Source organism: Bombina bombina, chromosome 1, assembly GCF_027579735.1.
Source record: "Bombina bombina isolate aBomBom1 chromosome 1, aBomBom1.pri, whole genome shotgun sequence".
NCBI lineage: Eukaryota > Metazoa > Chordata > Amphibia > Anura > Bombinatoridae > Bombina > Bombina bombina.
The window spans coordinates 1,421,482,606-1,421,499,189 of record NC_069499.1 but is presented as its reverse complement, the minus strand read 5'-3'; the positions used below and the strand labels follow the sequence as shown (position 1 = coordinate 1,421,499,189).

Below are 16,584 nucleotides of genomic sequence, written 5' to 3'. Positions count from 1 at the left end.
AGTAATATATGGCACAAGTTTTTCCTGACATGCAATGCTCCAGATGTGCACCCTACTTTAGGTATCTCTTCACCAAGGAATACCATGAGAACAAAGCAAAATTGATAATAGAAGTAAATTAGAAAGGTTTAAAATGGTATGCTCTCTGAATCATGGGGAACCCCCCCCCAAAAAAAACTGGTATGTCCCTTTAAAAAAGGGACACAAGTCCAAATTAAATTATTAAAGTCACATGATTCAGAAAGAGCATGCAATTTTAAACCCATTAGGTCATTGAGGTTCCTGAGCCTACTTAAGGCTTTTTAACAAGGGATACGAAGAGAATGAAGCAAATTAGAGAACAAGTAAATTGGAAAACTTGTTTAAAATTGAAATTGCATGATCATAATTTAATTTTCCCGTATTTTAAATGGGCATGTTTATGAAAGCAATAGGTCGTGGTTTCAATGACTAAAACAAGACTTTTCATTCTGTGACTATTTAGGGACACAGATCAAACAACCACTGTGTATGTACACAATTAAAAAAAATGATATAGATATATACAGTGGATATAAAAAGTCTACAAACCCCTGTTAAAATGTCAGGTTTCTGTGATGTAAAAAAATGAGACAAAGATAAATCATTTCAGAACTTTTTCCACCTATAATGTGACCTATAAACTGTACAACTCAATTGAAAAACAAACTGAAATCTTTTAGGTGGAGGGAAGTAAAAATAAACTAAAATTATATGGTTGCATAAGTGTGCACACCCGTAAACTAAGAATTTGTTGAAGCATCTTTTGATTTTATTACAGCACTGTCTTTTTGGGTATGAGTCTATCAGCGTGGCACATCTTGACTTGGCAAGATTTGCCCACTCTTCTTTGCAAAAACACTCCAAATCTGTCAGATTGCGAGGGCATCTCCTGTGCACAGCCCTCTTCAGATCACCCCACAGATTTTCGATAAGATCCAGGTCTGGGCTAGTCCAAAAATTTAATCTTCTGGTGAAACCATTCCTTTGTTGATTTGGATGTATGCTTTGGGTCATTGTCATAATGAAATATGAAGTTCCTCTTCATGTTCAGCTTTCTAGCAGAAGCTTGAAGGGTTTTCTGCCAATATTGACTGGTATTTAGAACTGTTCATAATTCCCTCTAGCTTAACGAAGGCCCCCAGTTCCAGCTGAAGAAAGAAAGCCCCAAAGCATGATGCTGCCACCACCATGCTTCACTGTGGGTATGGTGTTATTTTGGTGATGTGCAGTGTTTTTGCGCCAAACATATCTTTTGGAATTATGGCCAAAAAGTTCAACCTTGGTTTCATCAGACTATAACACCTTTTCCCACATGCTTTTGGAAGACTTCAGGTGTGTTTTTGCAAAATGTAGCCTGGCTTGGATGTTTTTCTTCGTAAGAAAAGGCTTTAGTCTTGCCACTCTACCCCATAGCCCAGACATATGAAGAATGTGAGATTGTTGTCACATGTACCACACAGCCAGTACTTGCCAGATATTCCTGCAGCTCCTTTAATGATGCTGTAACCTCCCAGACCAGTTTTCATCTCGTCTTTTCATCAATTTTGGAGGGACGTCCAGTTCTTGGTAATGTCACTGTTGTGCCATATTTTCTCCACTTGATGATGACTGTCTTCACTGTGTTCCATGGTATATCTAATGCCTTGGAAATTCTTTTGTACCCTTCTCCTGACTGATATCTTTTAACAATGAGATCCCTCTGATGCTTTGGAAGCTCTGTGTGGAACATGGCTTTTGCTGTGGGATGCGACTAAGAAAATTTCAGGAAGGACCAACTAGAGCAGCTGAACTTTATTTGGGGTTAATCAGAGGCACTTTAAATGATGGCAGGAGTATGCTGACTCCTATTTAACATGATTTTGAATGTGATTGCTTAATTCTGAACAGCTACACCCCCACACACTTATGCAACCACATTATTTTAGTTTTTTTTGTTTTCTTCCCTCCACCTAAAAAAGATTTGTTTGGGTTTCAATTGAGTTGTACAATTTATAGGTCACATTAAAAGGTGGAAAAATTTCTGAAATGATTTATCTTTGTCTCATTTTTTTACATCACAGAAACCTGACATTTTAACAGGGGTGTGTAGACTTTTTATATCCACTGTATGTCCATCAAGATCCAATCCTGTAGCACTTTTCGTGTCTGACAATAAGACTGTTTTAACCTGCCCCTTTTACACACTGCGGTAGATAGTGGTATCCCTTGCAACCATACTCTACTCACGTGAGAAAAGAAGTCTGTAGCAACTCCTCCAAATGGTAAAAAAAAAAAAAAAAACAAACACACGACACTTTATTGAAGCTCAACCGCATCATAAAAACAACAATTCTTGATTCACAGAACATGAATGGGGAATCCAAATGTGCAAAATACAGCACATATGTTTCGTGCGGGTCCTCCACACTTGTTCACCACTATAGGCTGCACATCAGGACGCTCCATTTTAAAGGAAAATGCATCATTAAAAATACTCATATTGATAAAATAATTAACCCCATCATGTCATCTCTACATATTTATAAAAATACACTTCTGTTTGAGTCAATAAATGTTCCTTATCAGTACATACAATGAATATAGGAGGTGCACAATGATAAATCACAAGACGGATAAATTAATATATCATTTAACTGGTAGAGGGTAGGGATAGATCTATATAAATAAATTTACATCCAACTCCATATTTATACCTAGAGGGTGTCTGGTACATAAAGTGAAAATCCATTTTGATTCCTTATAATTCTATTTATACCCCCTGTCCCCTCCCCTACTATGGCGAGGGACATAGTCAATTGCTTGGAAAGATGTCAATGGGGAATCTCCAGCATGTGTATTTTTAAAATGTTTAGCAACTGGGGTAAAGGTATCTGGGATGTAAATATCTCTGTTACAAGACTATCTTTGAGGAAACTGGTAGTTTTGCTTACGTACTGTATTTTGCACCCCCTAAAGGTTTGGAGGTATATTACGTACTTAGAGTTACAATTAAGATTGTGTCTAATTTGGTATGTTTTATTTGAAACTACTAGAGCCCTTGTCAGAGTTGTTGGACTCTTTTCTCCAGCCTTTGGTTGGTGATCTTATGAGTTACATTAGGGATTCTACCCAAGTATTAAGAACTGTTCAGGACATCAGGTGGGAGCCAACATACAGATTTGTCACCATAGATGCGACTTTCCTCTATACCTCCATCCCACACCGGCAGGGATTAGAGTCAGTTTCATTCTTTTTGGACAATTTTTCAACATTCTGATGTAAAAAGTTTTTTGATAATTGCTATAGTTTTTACTAACTCATAATTTTTTCCTGTTTGAGGTTTGTTACCTCCAGAGACGTGGGACAACAGCTATGGGGGCAAAATTTGCCCCCTCCTATGCCAATCTTTATGGGATGGTGGGAGTTGCTCCATGTCTATGGAGGTGACAACCCCTTCAGTTAACATCTATTTCGGATATAGATATACACACACATAGATATAGATAGATAGATATATATATATATATATATCTATTATGACATTCTGGACGTGAGACTAAAAGAACGTGGCTATCCAAGCAAACTCTTGGGGCTCCATGTACTAAGCCGTCAATTCATCCGTCATTGTAGACGCGGATAAACTCGCCGTTACTCGCCGCGGGCGAAATGGTGTCCGCTGTCGCTATGTACTAATATTCCCCCAATAAATAGACAAGTCTAGCCCGCCGCGAGCAGTTGCGGATTGTTGATAAATTTGACGCCTCGCTCGCCGCGACTAAGCTGATGTACTTAACTTTCAGTTGAATTGTCTGGCCAATTATTAACACGTGACATGCAAGGTGTCACGAACATCATAGTAGTCACGGGAATAGAATTTTGCTCCTATAAAAGTTCAACTTATCTAAACAACTTTATTATTGTTCAAAAATTTTTGAAGAGTGATAACAGAGCGTTATTTTTGTAATATTTATTTACAATTTGGATATGGCTTCATCTGGATCTGATAATATATAAATATTAATATAAAAATAATTATAAAGATTGACAACTATACAATACAAATTTAAAATATAGATTACTCTTTAATTACAGTTGACAAATTGGGCGCAATTTATGTACATGGAAATGAGAGACAAATTAGACGCCAGTTATGCTGTAAGTACAATGCTGATATTACTGCCTTTTATATATGTCTAGACTGGCGTCTAGATTGACTTTCCTATTGTTTTGTACCTTGCCCGCCACCTAAAAGGTGGCGAGGCAAAAATAACGAGGTGGGAGCGGAAATTGTAGCGAGCGGACAAATAGATTTTTTAGTACATTCGTTTTTGGCGAGTTGGTGGTCAAATGTGTCTAATTACAGTGAAAAATGGAGCGGTAGCGAGGTTTGGCGGATAAGTACGCTCGCAATTTTAAAGATGCGAGTTTTAACATTGACGGCTTTGTACATATCAGTTTGCGAATTTTGACGCGAGATTTGTTGCGGGTAGCTCGCTGACTGCTTAGTACATGGAGCCCTTGCAGTCGACCACACAACTCTTTATTAGAGTATGGACAGCAGAGACAGGCTAGATCTAGGACTTAAACCAGAAAGTGTGGATATATTAGTTTTTAGTACCCCTTACAGTTTCGAAAAAAAAACAAGATTTGTAACGTTAAGGAATGTCTACTAATTCTGACAACAGACCCTGTGTTGGAGAAAGTAGCAATAAATGGTTGCAAATTTGTTGCCAAAAGGTCTAAAAACGATCGGGAATATGGTAGCATCATATATTCCCGAGACCAAAAAGGGTACCTGGTTACCACAAAGAGCAGGTTTCTATAGCTGTAGATCTCGAGTCTGTAAGACTTGTAACTATGTGACTGACCCAGAGACAGACCTTTTTTTTACTTTCTGCAATGAGATTTTTTTAGTGAAAATTTTTCTGCAGGTCACTTTTAAATGAAATAAAATTGTAAATTTGTCAGTTACACTAAAGCACCAGATCAATTGCAATGTGTTGGTTAACTGGAGAATAAAACAATATTTAAAGTTTTATAATCTAGTGCAGTAGTTGAAAATTGCATTGCAAATTAGCTGCAGACAAAAAAAAAGTAATTGTAAAATGTCTCTTGATTTAATTTGTTTCCTTTTCTCTTACTCTAACATAGAAATGTAGTAATAAAAAGGTGCATTGCTCAAACATCTTATATTCAGAGAAAAACAGCTTTGCAGACTGAAAAGCTAGGGAACAAGCTTGCAAAATCTCAGAGCCAGACAACAATCAATGCACTGCTTTGCAGCACTACTGCATATTTGACTGTTGTCTTCGAACAGCACTTTGCTCTGGATGCACTGTGTTAAGGAAACCGTATACAGTGCAGCCAGAGAACAGCTCTGTTTAAAAAGAACAGCCTAATGTGGAGCAGCGCTGAAAAGTTAAAGTGCTAACAGTTCCTGTTCTTTCTGCAGACATGCTGCATTTTCTGCAATGACATCTCAGATCACTCTATGTTCTGCCTTGGGGGTGACTGAAGGTGAGTACTTCACTTCTACAGTTTCAAATAAAACGTACCAAATTAGACACAATCTTATTGTAACCAAGTATGTAATATACCTACTAACCTGTAGGGGGTGCAAAATACAGTACGAAGGCAAAACGACCCGTTTCCTCAAAGATAGAGCCTTGGAACACAGATATTGACAACACAGATACCATTACACCAGTTGCTAAACATTTTAAAAATGCACATGCTGGGGATTCCCCATTGACATCTTTCCAAGCAATTGACCATGTCCCTCGCCATAGTAAGGGAGGGGACAGGTAGTATACATTGAATTATAAGGAAGCAAAATGGATTTTCACATTATGGACCAGGCACCCTCTAGGTATAAATATGGAGTCGGATGTAAATTTATTTATATAGACATATCCCTGCCCTCTACCAGTTAAATGATATATTAATTTATCAGTCTTGTGATATCATTGTGCACCTCCTATATTGATTGCATGTACTGATATGGAACATTTGACTCTCACATAAGTGTATTTTTTATAAATATATAGTGATGACATGATGGGGTTAGTTATTTGATCAATATAAGTATTTTTAATGATGCATTTTCCTTTAAAAGGGAGCGTCTGGATGTGCAGCCTATAGCGGTGAACAAGTGCGGAGGACCCACACAAAACATGTCTGCTGTTTTTGCACATTTGGATTCCCCATTCATGTTCTGTGAATCATGAATTGTTTTTATGCTGCAGTTGTGCTTCAATAAATTATCGTTTACCATTTGGATGTATCGCTTTTTGGAGGAGTTGCTAAAGACTTGATCTCACTTCCGGTTTGCTTGGCGTGCTGACGAAGACGCCGCCTGGTGTGCAACCTGGCGATCAAGGACTACTGGCACTTCTGAGTTGTGAACACGCTGAAGAGGAAGCTGCCGTGGTATTCCGTAGGGCTGGTAAGCGTTGAAGATCTGCTTGTTTGTCTATACTCTACTCGCCCCAGTGTTGAGATTACGTAGCTTGACCACATCATTTCGATAACATCGGCCGTGATCTACCAGGAGCACCTTTGGGATCTACTGGTAGATCCTGATCTACCTATTGTGCACCCCTGCTCTAGTCCATTAAACTATCAACCCTAGACAACTGCATGTTTAACCCCCACAAAGGTGTTAGACAGTAGAAATAACGCTTGGGGATCGCAGAGCACTGCTTGTCCCAAGTAGAAAATGCCACTGATCCAATTAGCAGCACTAGTTCCATATCTGACCACAGAGCTCTGCAAGTCCAGAGTAATATTTCTAAGCTAACAGAAAAAAAAAAAACTTGTTCGCAACGATCCACTTTACCTGCTGAAGTGTATTAAATTGTTTTAAAGTATTTCCTTTACCCTTATATTGACGTTTGAAATAGTTGATTTAGCCTGTGATATCCCCACCTATTCTTAAAGTTTCTGGCCCTAGGTCCAAGATATAGATAAGCCGTGTAAATACAGCCAGCAGAAGAAATTACACTCCCAGTGCGGTATAGAAGAGATAAGGTAATAAAATGTTAATTTTCCATTGTTCTCTCCAAGTATTGGTCTTTGGTTTATGGACAGATATAAAAAAGCATGTATATGTACACAATGTGATAAAGTAATGAGATTCAACTATACCTACAAGCTCAACCCATTTTATTAGGAAGTGGCTTCAAAACCAGCTATTTCATATACACAAAACTTAATTCTCATACATTTTATATTTAAAACAATGTTACAGTATATGGTCCCTTAAAGCTCAGTATTTCCCCTAAATATGCCCTCTACATAAGCTGTTCCATGCTTTCAAATGCACTAGAGTGAACCACTCATGATTTGCGGATATACGTAGTGCTTATGAAATATCCTGGGAGACTAAAAATGTACATGATTAGTTTTAAAGAAATCAAATTTTTCTCTTTCATGATTCAGATAGAAGTCGAAATAACTTTCAAATGTACTTTCATCTAATTTGCTACGTTCTTTAGGTATCCTTTGTTGAAAAGAATACCAAGGTATGCACAGAATAGTTGATGATTGACTGTACATACATGCCTCTTGACATTGGCTTACTGATGTGTTCAGCTAGCTCCCAGTAGTTAGTGGCTCCTTTAATAAAGAATAACAAGAGAATAAAGAAAAGAAAAACAGAAATAAATTGGAAAGTCATTTACAAATATATGTTCCGATTTATAAAAATGTTGGATTTCAAATCCCATTAAAAAGGGACAAACACACATATGCCCTTGTGCACCCTTCATTCAAACGTCACAATGCAAAGCCCTGGTGGAGAGACAAATATGTAAATGATGCAAGCTGACTGATCCACAAAATATATGCTTTCAGAGCTATTGGGGTGTTTCAGTTGAGTTTATGCCCATTCAAACAATACCAAGAGAGCAAAGTAAAAAGAACTGGAAAGGTTTTTTTTTTTTTTTACAGTGTCTGACGCATGAAATTTTAAAGGGTCGTTGAAACTCCCTGTTCCCTCATACAGATAGCTCATACAATTTTAAGATCATTTTAGACTTTATTATGAAATCTTACTTTGTACTCATGGCAATCTGTTGAAGTGTACCTAGGTAGGTAGCATGCACGTGCTGGAGATGTATAATGCAGAAATTTGTCAAAACACTATTGAGCACTAGATGACAGCAGTGTTACTACAAAATGCAGTGTAGACCACTGTCATATTAAGCTAAAGACACATGCAAGCTACTGAGCCTGTCTACATGATTTTCAGCAAAGTTAACCAGCAGAAGTAAATTTAGTAACAGAAGTAAAATTTAAGTCTCGTATAAATACATATACTCTGAAGAATGGAAACTTTTTTTATAGAGCAATTTAAAGTGAATGTCAACTTTCATGAATCAGTGCCCGTTTAAAAAAAAAAAAAACTATTAAAAACAAGGGCACTTCTCATTCATGAAAGTTTACATTGCACCGGATTTTACAAATACTTACCTTCTCCTGAAACACTGGATCGCCCTGCCTGCTTCTTCCTGCTGTACTAACACAGCAGACATGAAACCGGCTTCCTCAAATCACAGTGTGGCCTCACCAGATGAACGCTCCTGGGGGCGAACCGTGATTGGCGAGCCGATTTTGTCATTGCTGACGAAGTACAGAGGAGCTGCAGGCGTGGGATCGGCGATCCGGTGTTTCAGGAGAAAAGGTAAGTATTTGTAAAATCTGGTGCAATGTAAAAAAGTTACATGTTACAAGTTACATTTTTTTTTATAAAAATGGGCACCGATTCATAAAAGTTGACATACACTTTAAAAGGAGTCTGATTCACCAAATAAAAAATGAAGTTAAGTTTCATGTTACGATTGAAAACTTTAAAGCTGACACTTGTATTTACAAAAAAAATAAAGCTATACAAGCAACAGAAGAAAGCATATTGATTTATGCCAATACAGAATTCCTTACCTGGTTGTGTTTAACATTATTAGATTGTCTTTCTATCTAGTGCTGATTGCTTTTCGTTCTTCAGCAGTGCGTATATGATGCAGTCATCTCTATTTCACAAAGTCTACTGTCTTTTAGCCATGCCCTGTATTCCCTAGAGACCACAGTCTTGGATAATCCTATAATCTTCACTGCAATTTGAATGGAAACCCCTGCCAGCCGTGCAGCAATACGCGCTTTGTACAAATCCATAATGTCTGACTCCTTGCCCATTGTACTGACTGGATGTAGAACCATAGGGAGGTTACACCAAGCCAAGATCACATGACCCCCCAGAACATTTGCATAGTAACACGTGAATGCAAATCACCATGAGGGTTTTCTAATATTTCGGCCAAAACTAAGCACGATACACTTTATACACAAGATGGACCAACCTATGTACAGCCACAAACGATTCTAGACACAAAACTTCTTAAATGAGAGGTTTAACCCTTCTATGACCAGAGAGAGGGGCATATGTGAAAAATATTGCTACGCAACGTGTTATATACCTCTAGGGATGTCGAATAGGTTCCAACATTTTTGGGTAATGACAAAAAAATTGATTCAAGAACAAGTGGGCATGTCACACCATAAGTCTCAGTGCCTATCAAAATCTAATTAAATGATCATATTACACCATATAGAAATATGCTGGCAGACGATAATGAAATAAAGTTTAAATTACCAAATGTTAGACTGCCAGCTCCCATGAGAACAGAGATCTTAACTCATTATGTACCAGCAGAACTGTTTTGCCCTCATTACGTATTAACTTTACCAATGGACAGGATGTTGGTTCTCATTCTTCATACATGTAATAGCTTCTTTCACGCCAAGTCTAACTCATTCAACTATTTCACGTACCTATTTAAAACACATGATAAAGCTTCAGCTGTTTAGAAATTATTAAAAAAAAAAGCGATAAAAAAAATAATAAAATTAAAAAAAAAAAGGGGGGACGACGTTTTGAAAAAAATAGCCGGTTGATATAATTTGCAAAAGCACTTTACGAAATTATAGAACAGTGAATTGGCTTCCAGTAGAAGCGGTAAGGTAAATCAAGAAAGCCACGAGCACACCTGACATCAGTGTTAGGTATAGCGCGACGTACTAAGTCACAGAATATATATATATATATATATATATATATATATATATATATATATATATATATATATATATATATATATATATAATACACACATACTGTCGCAATAAACCCATCCTATCATCATTTGGAAAATCATATCTTCCAGAGTCGGGTCTTTCCCCTTTGCCTCCATCATATAACTTTGGGAGTCCGAACAAGGTAGAAGAGAAACGAACTCGCTCTTAAAAAGTGGGGACCCCAATAGGGAAGTTAATACCTCCTGCCTGTGCACCATCGCTTCACAGCGTGCGAGAGATCGTAGCTCAGCGGCATGCTTACCTCAGACGGGGACTTATTTCTCAACTCCAAGCTGATGCGCTTCTTCATCTCCATTTTCCCGGGCCAATCCACTAGATCGATAGGGTCACGTAAATAAGTTTCCCGAAGAAACAACAAAAAACAATATTAAAGCAAAAAATAAACCAAATAAAGTACCCTGCTAAGCCTGATCACGACCCCCCAAGCCCCCTCTCTGCAGGTCTCCCTTTTGCCTCAATGGCCGCTAACAAACTGAGACTCCATTACACTACACAGCCATCCCCCTCTGCCAGACAACGCCCCTGGTGTCGTTCTATTTGCTGGTTGTTGTATTGCTTTCACTGCCATAGGCTGAAAGGATTGTCATTCAAGGACTGACAGACTGTATCTGTCATATGACTTAATGATTGGCTGAAAGTGTGAGCGCAGTTACATGGGATTGGCAAGTGTCGGTGTCAATCAAAGCGATCACACTACTAATATTTTTACAGTCGTTTAACCCTGGCGTCACGTCTTTGTGTATTCGACTACTGGTTTCGCGCTCTATTTTAGGTCAAAAGACCGTAGAAAGTAGCTGTCGGCACTTTAAATGCGTTATTGTTTTTATGAAAAGCGGCAATTTTCTTTTGACCTTTTTCTTGTTGTTTAGTTGAATTACTTAGACGCAAATAGCCCGACTTTAAGTTTACAATATTGATAATTACATTATTAGGCATAAAGCTGTATTTGTTAAACTTTTTTTATGTATGTTGGTGGGCTGTTTACTAATGGGTCACATTATATTATATTTGCGTGTATGCTAAAAATAAGGCCTAAATAAAATTTAAATTTCTCACAGTTTTAGTTGAAAGATAAGTACTTTACCTAATGAGAAGTATGCACCTGTTTATGTTATGGATTATTGTCTTTTTCTTTGTAGTAATGTTGAGGGTCATACAGAATACCATGGATGGCTGAATGTGGCACTTGTTTAGGTGGCCTATAGTTTAAACTGGACTGAATTCAGTGTAGACAGTATTAGCGTTTTAACTCTTTCTCATTGGCTTTGCTCAAAAACTTAAGGTTGCTGTAGAACTTGTTGACAGTCATAGATAGGCAACACTATTAATACTTATCTACTGAAGTGTGTGTGTATATATACCAGACAACTTTGAAACCATTTACTAGGGATGCACCGAAATGAAAATTCTGGACCGATACCGAAAATTCAGGATGCCCCTGGCTGAAAACCGAAACCAATTTTTTTTTTCTTTTTTAACTACAGTGTGTGTGTGTAGCTGAGAGAGCTTGAAGGCGGGAAAGCTCCAACAAATGGGCATGGTCACTTGTACCGTAGGGCGTGATCTGCAGTGAAACTGGTGGAGCTCTACAAGAGGGAGCGTGGTTATAGCCAGATAACAATTCGAGGTGGACATGTGTTTTGTTTTTGGGTGTAGTTATCTGTGCGATGGGCGTGGCTGCACCTGATCGTATCTCCGCCTAGTTCCTGGTTCGGGTCTCACACTGACCCGTCAGATTATATGTCCGGAGTCCCAAATGGAGTCTGCCTTTCACCAGGACCACCAGACTTAGCTACGACCTTACGTGCAAGGTGGTTATATAAAGTTACTGTGCTTTTTTGTATACACTGTCTGGTGGGTGCTAATTTGTACCAACTGTATGCAAGCTTGGGGCTTATGCATATATAATGTGCACGCATATTTGCCTCAGGTGAATAGAATGTCTACGCACAAGAGGCTGATGTATGAGCACTGTATATAAGGCTTATACATATTCCCTGTGTGTGATTAGGGCTGTGTCTGATAATATCAAGTGTTTATAAACATGTTACTCATCCTCCTTTGAATACTGTATTCAGAACTTTGGTTTCCTTCTAAAAAAAAAAAGGGCACTGCTGGTTTCAAATATCATGTCATGGTATTTATGTGTGTGCTCTGTGTACCATGCCAGTGCTGTGCTGCTCACCTTATGCTAAGGATAGGCATGTAACTCAATATAACAGGGGAGGCCTGTGCATTTTTAGCCATTTTGGTCCTCTTTGGGCCGAAATTGGAATTGCACATTTTCAGCGGCCCAAAATTGGGTGAATCTCTAGTATTCTTTATTTAGTTCTGTGTAACATAATCAGATTTAACCGTTTTTTTTTTAACCAATTATCAAAATAAAGTATAGTCCTAGAAAACTATTATAATATGCAAAACAGTAAGTCAAGTAATGAACTCAAACAGCAGCTCTAGGCTGGCATAAAATTTGGAATATGCTACACAATAATTTTACCGAAAATAAACGGCAAGAAAACCGAAATAACCAAAAATGCCATTTTCGGCCGAAACTTTCTGCGGCCGAAATTTCGGTGCATCCCTACCATTTACATATATATAATAATCACTATATATATATATATATATATATATATAGTCAAAAAAGGGTGTTTAGTAAAAGGGACTTCTGTATATAAATATTTTCACTTGTAAAGCCACCATGTGGATTTCTATTCCACTCAACCCCTATGCAGGTTTAGAAGGACAGTTCACTGTAGAAAACCGCAATATACAAATTTCAAAGACTTCAAAAACATCCCCTTATGCAAAAACAGCAGAAACAAAGTGCATCACAGAAGTAAAGTGCAGTGCATCATAGAAATAGCCAGGTGAGTTCCATGTGGGGCAAGCAGTAAACGCTGAATACGTCACCCTTCAACAGGCAATACAGTGTTGCCACAGGATATCGATAGCAATACCCAAACAGCTAGTAGCTGTGTGACTCACCCTTCTTGCTTGTAGTTTCAAACGTGTACCTTAGGAAACCTGCTGTATGCTACGTGACCCACGGCGTCCAAGACAGCCTCGATGCCTCTATCCAGCCGGTTCCGGTCGTGTGATGGGCGTCGGCCGTCACAGCCAATGGGATGCTTAGCCTACCAGGAGGCTTGCAGGATCCAACGTCGGAGGGGATGCCAAATATCAGAGATAGTAGGGGGAGTGGAGTAGAGGCACGCTCCTGATGCAGCCCAGAATGCCGGCAAAATAGACATCAAGCAAAAAGAATTGATATCCAGGCTGCGTTTAAAAATCAAAGTCTTTATTAAATTCCTCTTGGGATAAAAATGCAAAAAAGAAAGGGGGATCCAGCATAACAGTGTTACCAAAAGTTATTCCGCTAACATGTTTCGGTAAAGACCGTAATCATAGCTAATTGGAAACAGGTGTGCTGGCTATATAAAAGACAAAATCCACACTCATTGGACAAAAATAAGACCAATAGAAAAGGTACACTGTTGGACAAAAAACGTAATAAATATATATATAGAAAGAACTAATGCGCCCTGACAATTTAGCATATGTATATATACCCTAGCCTAGCATAATACAAAACATCAGATATAGTCATTAATATGTATTCTGCAAAAAGTTATGATGAAAAAGATATAAGGATGAGATGAACAAAATGAACAGATGAATAAATGAAAAATAAATAAATAATAAAAGGTAATCATGGGGGGCATGAAATATTCTCATAGATCCAAAAGTGTAAAGGAATACACAAAATATGGAAGAGTAAAAGTAAAACTCAAACCAAAAGAGTAAGGCCGTATAGCAAAACTAGTGTAAAATCTTAATACAGAAGTTTGCATAATTATAAGGAAACTATGGAAGTGTATCTCTAAACATGCCTATACTATATAATATAAAATATACATATATAGAAAGGAGCGTATTATATGTCTGAAACAGATTGCAGCCTAGTAAATGCAACCTGCTGAAATAACTACAACTCAAACACAAGGAAGAAAATAAGTAACTATGCTCAGCTATATCCCTGTCGTAAATCGCAATTGTTATAGCAAAAACCCTATCTAATATGAGTTTAAGAACTCAAAAGTGTATCTCAATGTACACAGGTAACAGTGACCTGTATAGGGAAATGAAGAAATACAACTATACTGAAATAATAATATAATATAATCAGTGGATACTGCTGAATGAGTGTAGTATGGTATGCGATGTACAGAGCAATACAAATAAACTGCATTAAAGGGCTGTATGGAGGAGTAGGTAAAAGGGACCCTATCTTAAAGGGATATAATGACGAAGAGATGTATGTAGGAGAACAAGAGGAGGCTAAGAGGGTATAAACCAAAGGGAAAAAGGTGGGCAAACGTGAAAGGTAAAAGGATTACTTCCAATAGTTAATCAAATCGAATTCAGAGTTTAAACCCTCTGGTACTCTAGTACGCAATTTGAAGATCCAAAACATTTCACGCTTGCCCAACAATTGATTCCTGTCACCTCCTCTAGGTGGTGCCTTAACATGTTCAATAGCCTGCCATCTGAATGTGGCGTTACTCTTATTGTGAAAATTCCGAAAATGCTTTACCAGAGGGGTACTAGCTTCACCTAGTTTGATAGTAGAAAGGTGGTTTCTAATTCTAGTGTTTACATCCGTAGTAGTGAGTCCTACATACTGGAGATGGCATTCTATACAGTAAAGTAAATAGACAACATAGGAGGATGTACAGTTAAGGCAAGTGGATATCTTATAAATGTCTCCAGTGACCTCTGACCTGAATTCATCGGAAATAATGATAAACTCACAGGGTCTACACCTCGATTTGCCGCACCTGTACATCCCCCTATGTTGCAACCAAGAGCTTTGTCTGTCTGGTTTCTTGATAGAAACTTCGGAGGGGGCCAGTATATTGCCTAGAGTTCTGTTCTTCCTATAGGAGCAACGTAAACCTCCCTCCACACAGCTAGCAAGGCTGTCATCTGCAGAGAGCAAACTGAAATGTTTTTTGACAATCTTACATATTTCTCTGTAATCTGTACTGAAATCCGTCACAAATGTTATTTTATGTGAGGAGTTAATCTCCTCACCAGTCTTGGTACAGTTGGATCTATTCAAAAGGGACTGTCGATCCAAAAGGTCGACCTGTCTCTGAGCTCTATCTACCAGATGCCCAGGGTATCCTCTCTCTCTGAGTCTTTTCTGCATGTCTCTACTTTGCACTTTGTAATGATCGCTATTGCTGCAGTTCCGTTTGACCCTTATGAGCTGTCCTTTGGCTACTGCCATAGGGACATGTGCGGGGTGACAGCTCTTTGCATGAAGCAATGTATTTTTCGATATAGGTTTCCTATACATATTGCTTATAATCTGTCCATCATCCCCTGCAGTCAAAGTGAGGTCTAAGTAGTTAATAGTTCTAGAGTTAGTCTCAAATGTGAAACTCAGGCCAACATTATCAGAATTTAGAAAATCCACAAATTCAGACAAAGAATCCCCAGATCCCTGCCATATAAGGAGCAGATCGTCAATATACCGCCTATAAAAGGCGATATTATGTTTATGTGTATTACTATCTCCATAGATGTGGGACAGCTCCCACCAACCCATAAAGATGTTGGCATATGAGGGCGCAAATTTGGCCCCCATAGCTGTCCCACATCTTTATGGGTTGGTGGGAGCTGTCCCACATCTATGGAGATAGTAATACACATAAACATAATATCGCCTTTTATAGGCGGTATATTGACGATCTGCTCCTTATATGGCAGGGATCTGGGGATTCTTTGTCTGAATTTGTGGATTTTCTAAATTCTAATAATGTTGGCCTGAGTTTCACATTTGAGACTAACTCTAGAACTATTAACTACTTAGACCTCACTTTGACTGCAGGGGATGATGGACAGATTATAAGCAATATGTATAGGAAACCTATATCGAAAAATACATTGCTTCATGCAAAGAGCTGTCACCCCGCACATGTCCCTATGGCAGTAGCCAAAGGACAGCTCATAAGGGTCAAACGGAACTGCAGCAATAGCGATCATTACAAAGTGCAAAGTAGAGACATGCAGAAAAGACTCAGAGAGAGAGGATACCCTGGGCATCTGGTAGATAGAGCTCAGAGACAGGTCGACCTTTTGGATCGACAGTCCCTTTTGAATAGATCCAACTGTACCAAGACTGGTGAGGAGATTAACTCCTCACATAAAATAACATTTGTGACGGATTTCAGTACAGATTACAGAGAAATATGTAAGATTGTCAAAAAACATTTCAGTTTGCTCTCTGCAGATGACAGCCTTGCTAGCTGTGTGGAGGGAGGTTTACGTTGCTCCTATAGGAAGAACAGAACTCTAGGCAATATACTGGCCCCCTCCGAAGTTTCTATCAAGAAACCAGAAAGACAAAGCTCTTGGTTGCAA

The 16,584-nt window shown here is 38.4% G+C and overlaps 1 protein-coding gene across 1 annotated transcript in view; it reads right to left on the bottom strand.

The window, feature by feature from the left end:
* Nucleotides 1–10,648, bottom strand: part of ANP32E (acidic nuclear phosphoprotein 32 family member E) — a 46,548-nt gene extending 35,900 nt beyond the window's left edge. The window contains 1 exon segment of the mRNA XM_053705371.1: nt 10,394–10,648. Within this exon segment, the coding sequence (XP_053561346.1) occupies nt 10,394–10,447 (54 nt within the window). The 5' untranslated portion in view covers nt 10,448–10,648.
* Between the last annotated feature and the right edge of the window lie 5,936 nt (nt 10,649–16,584).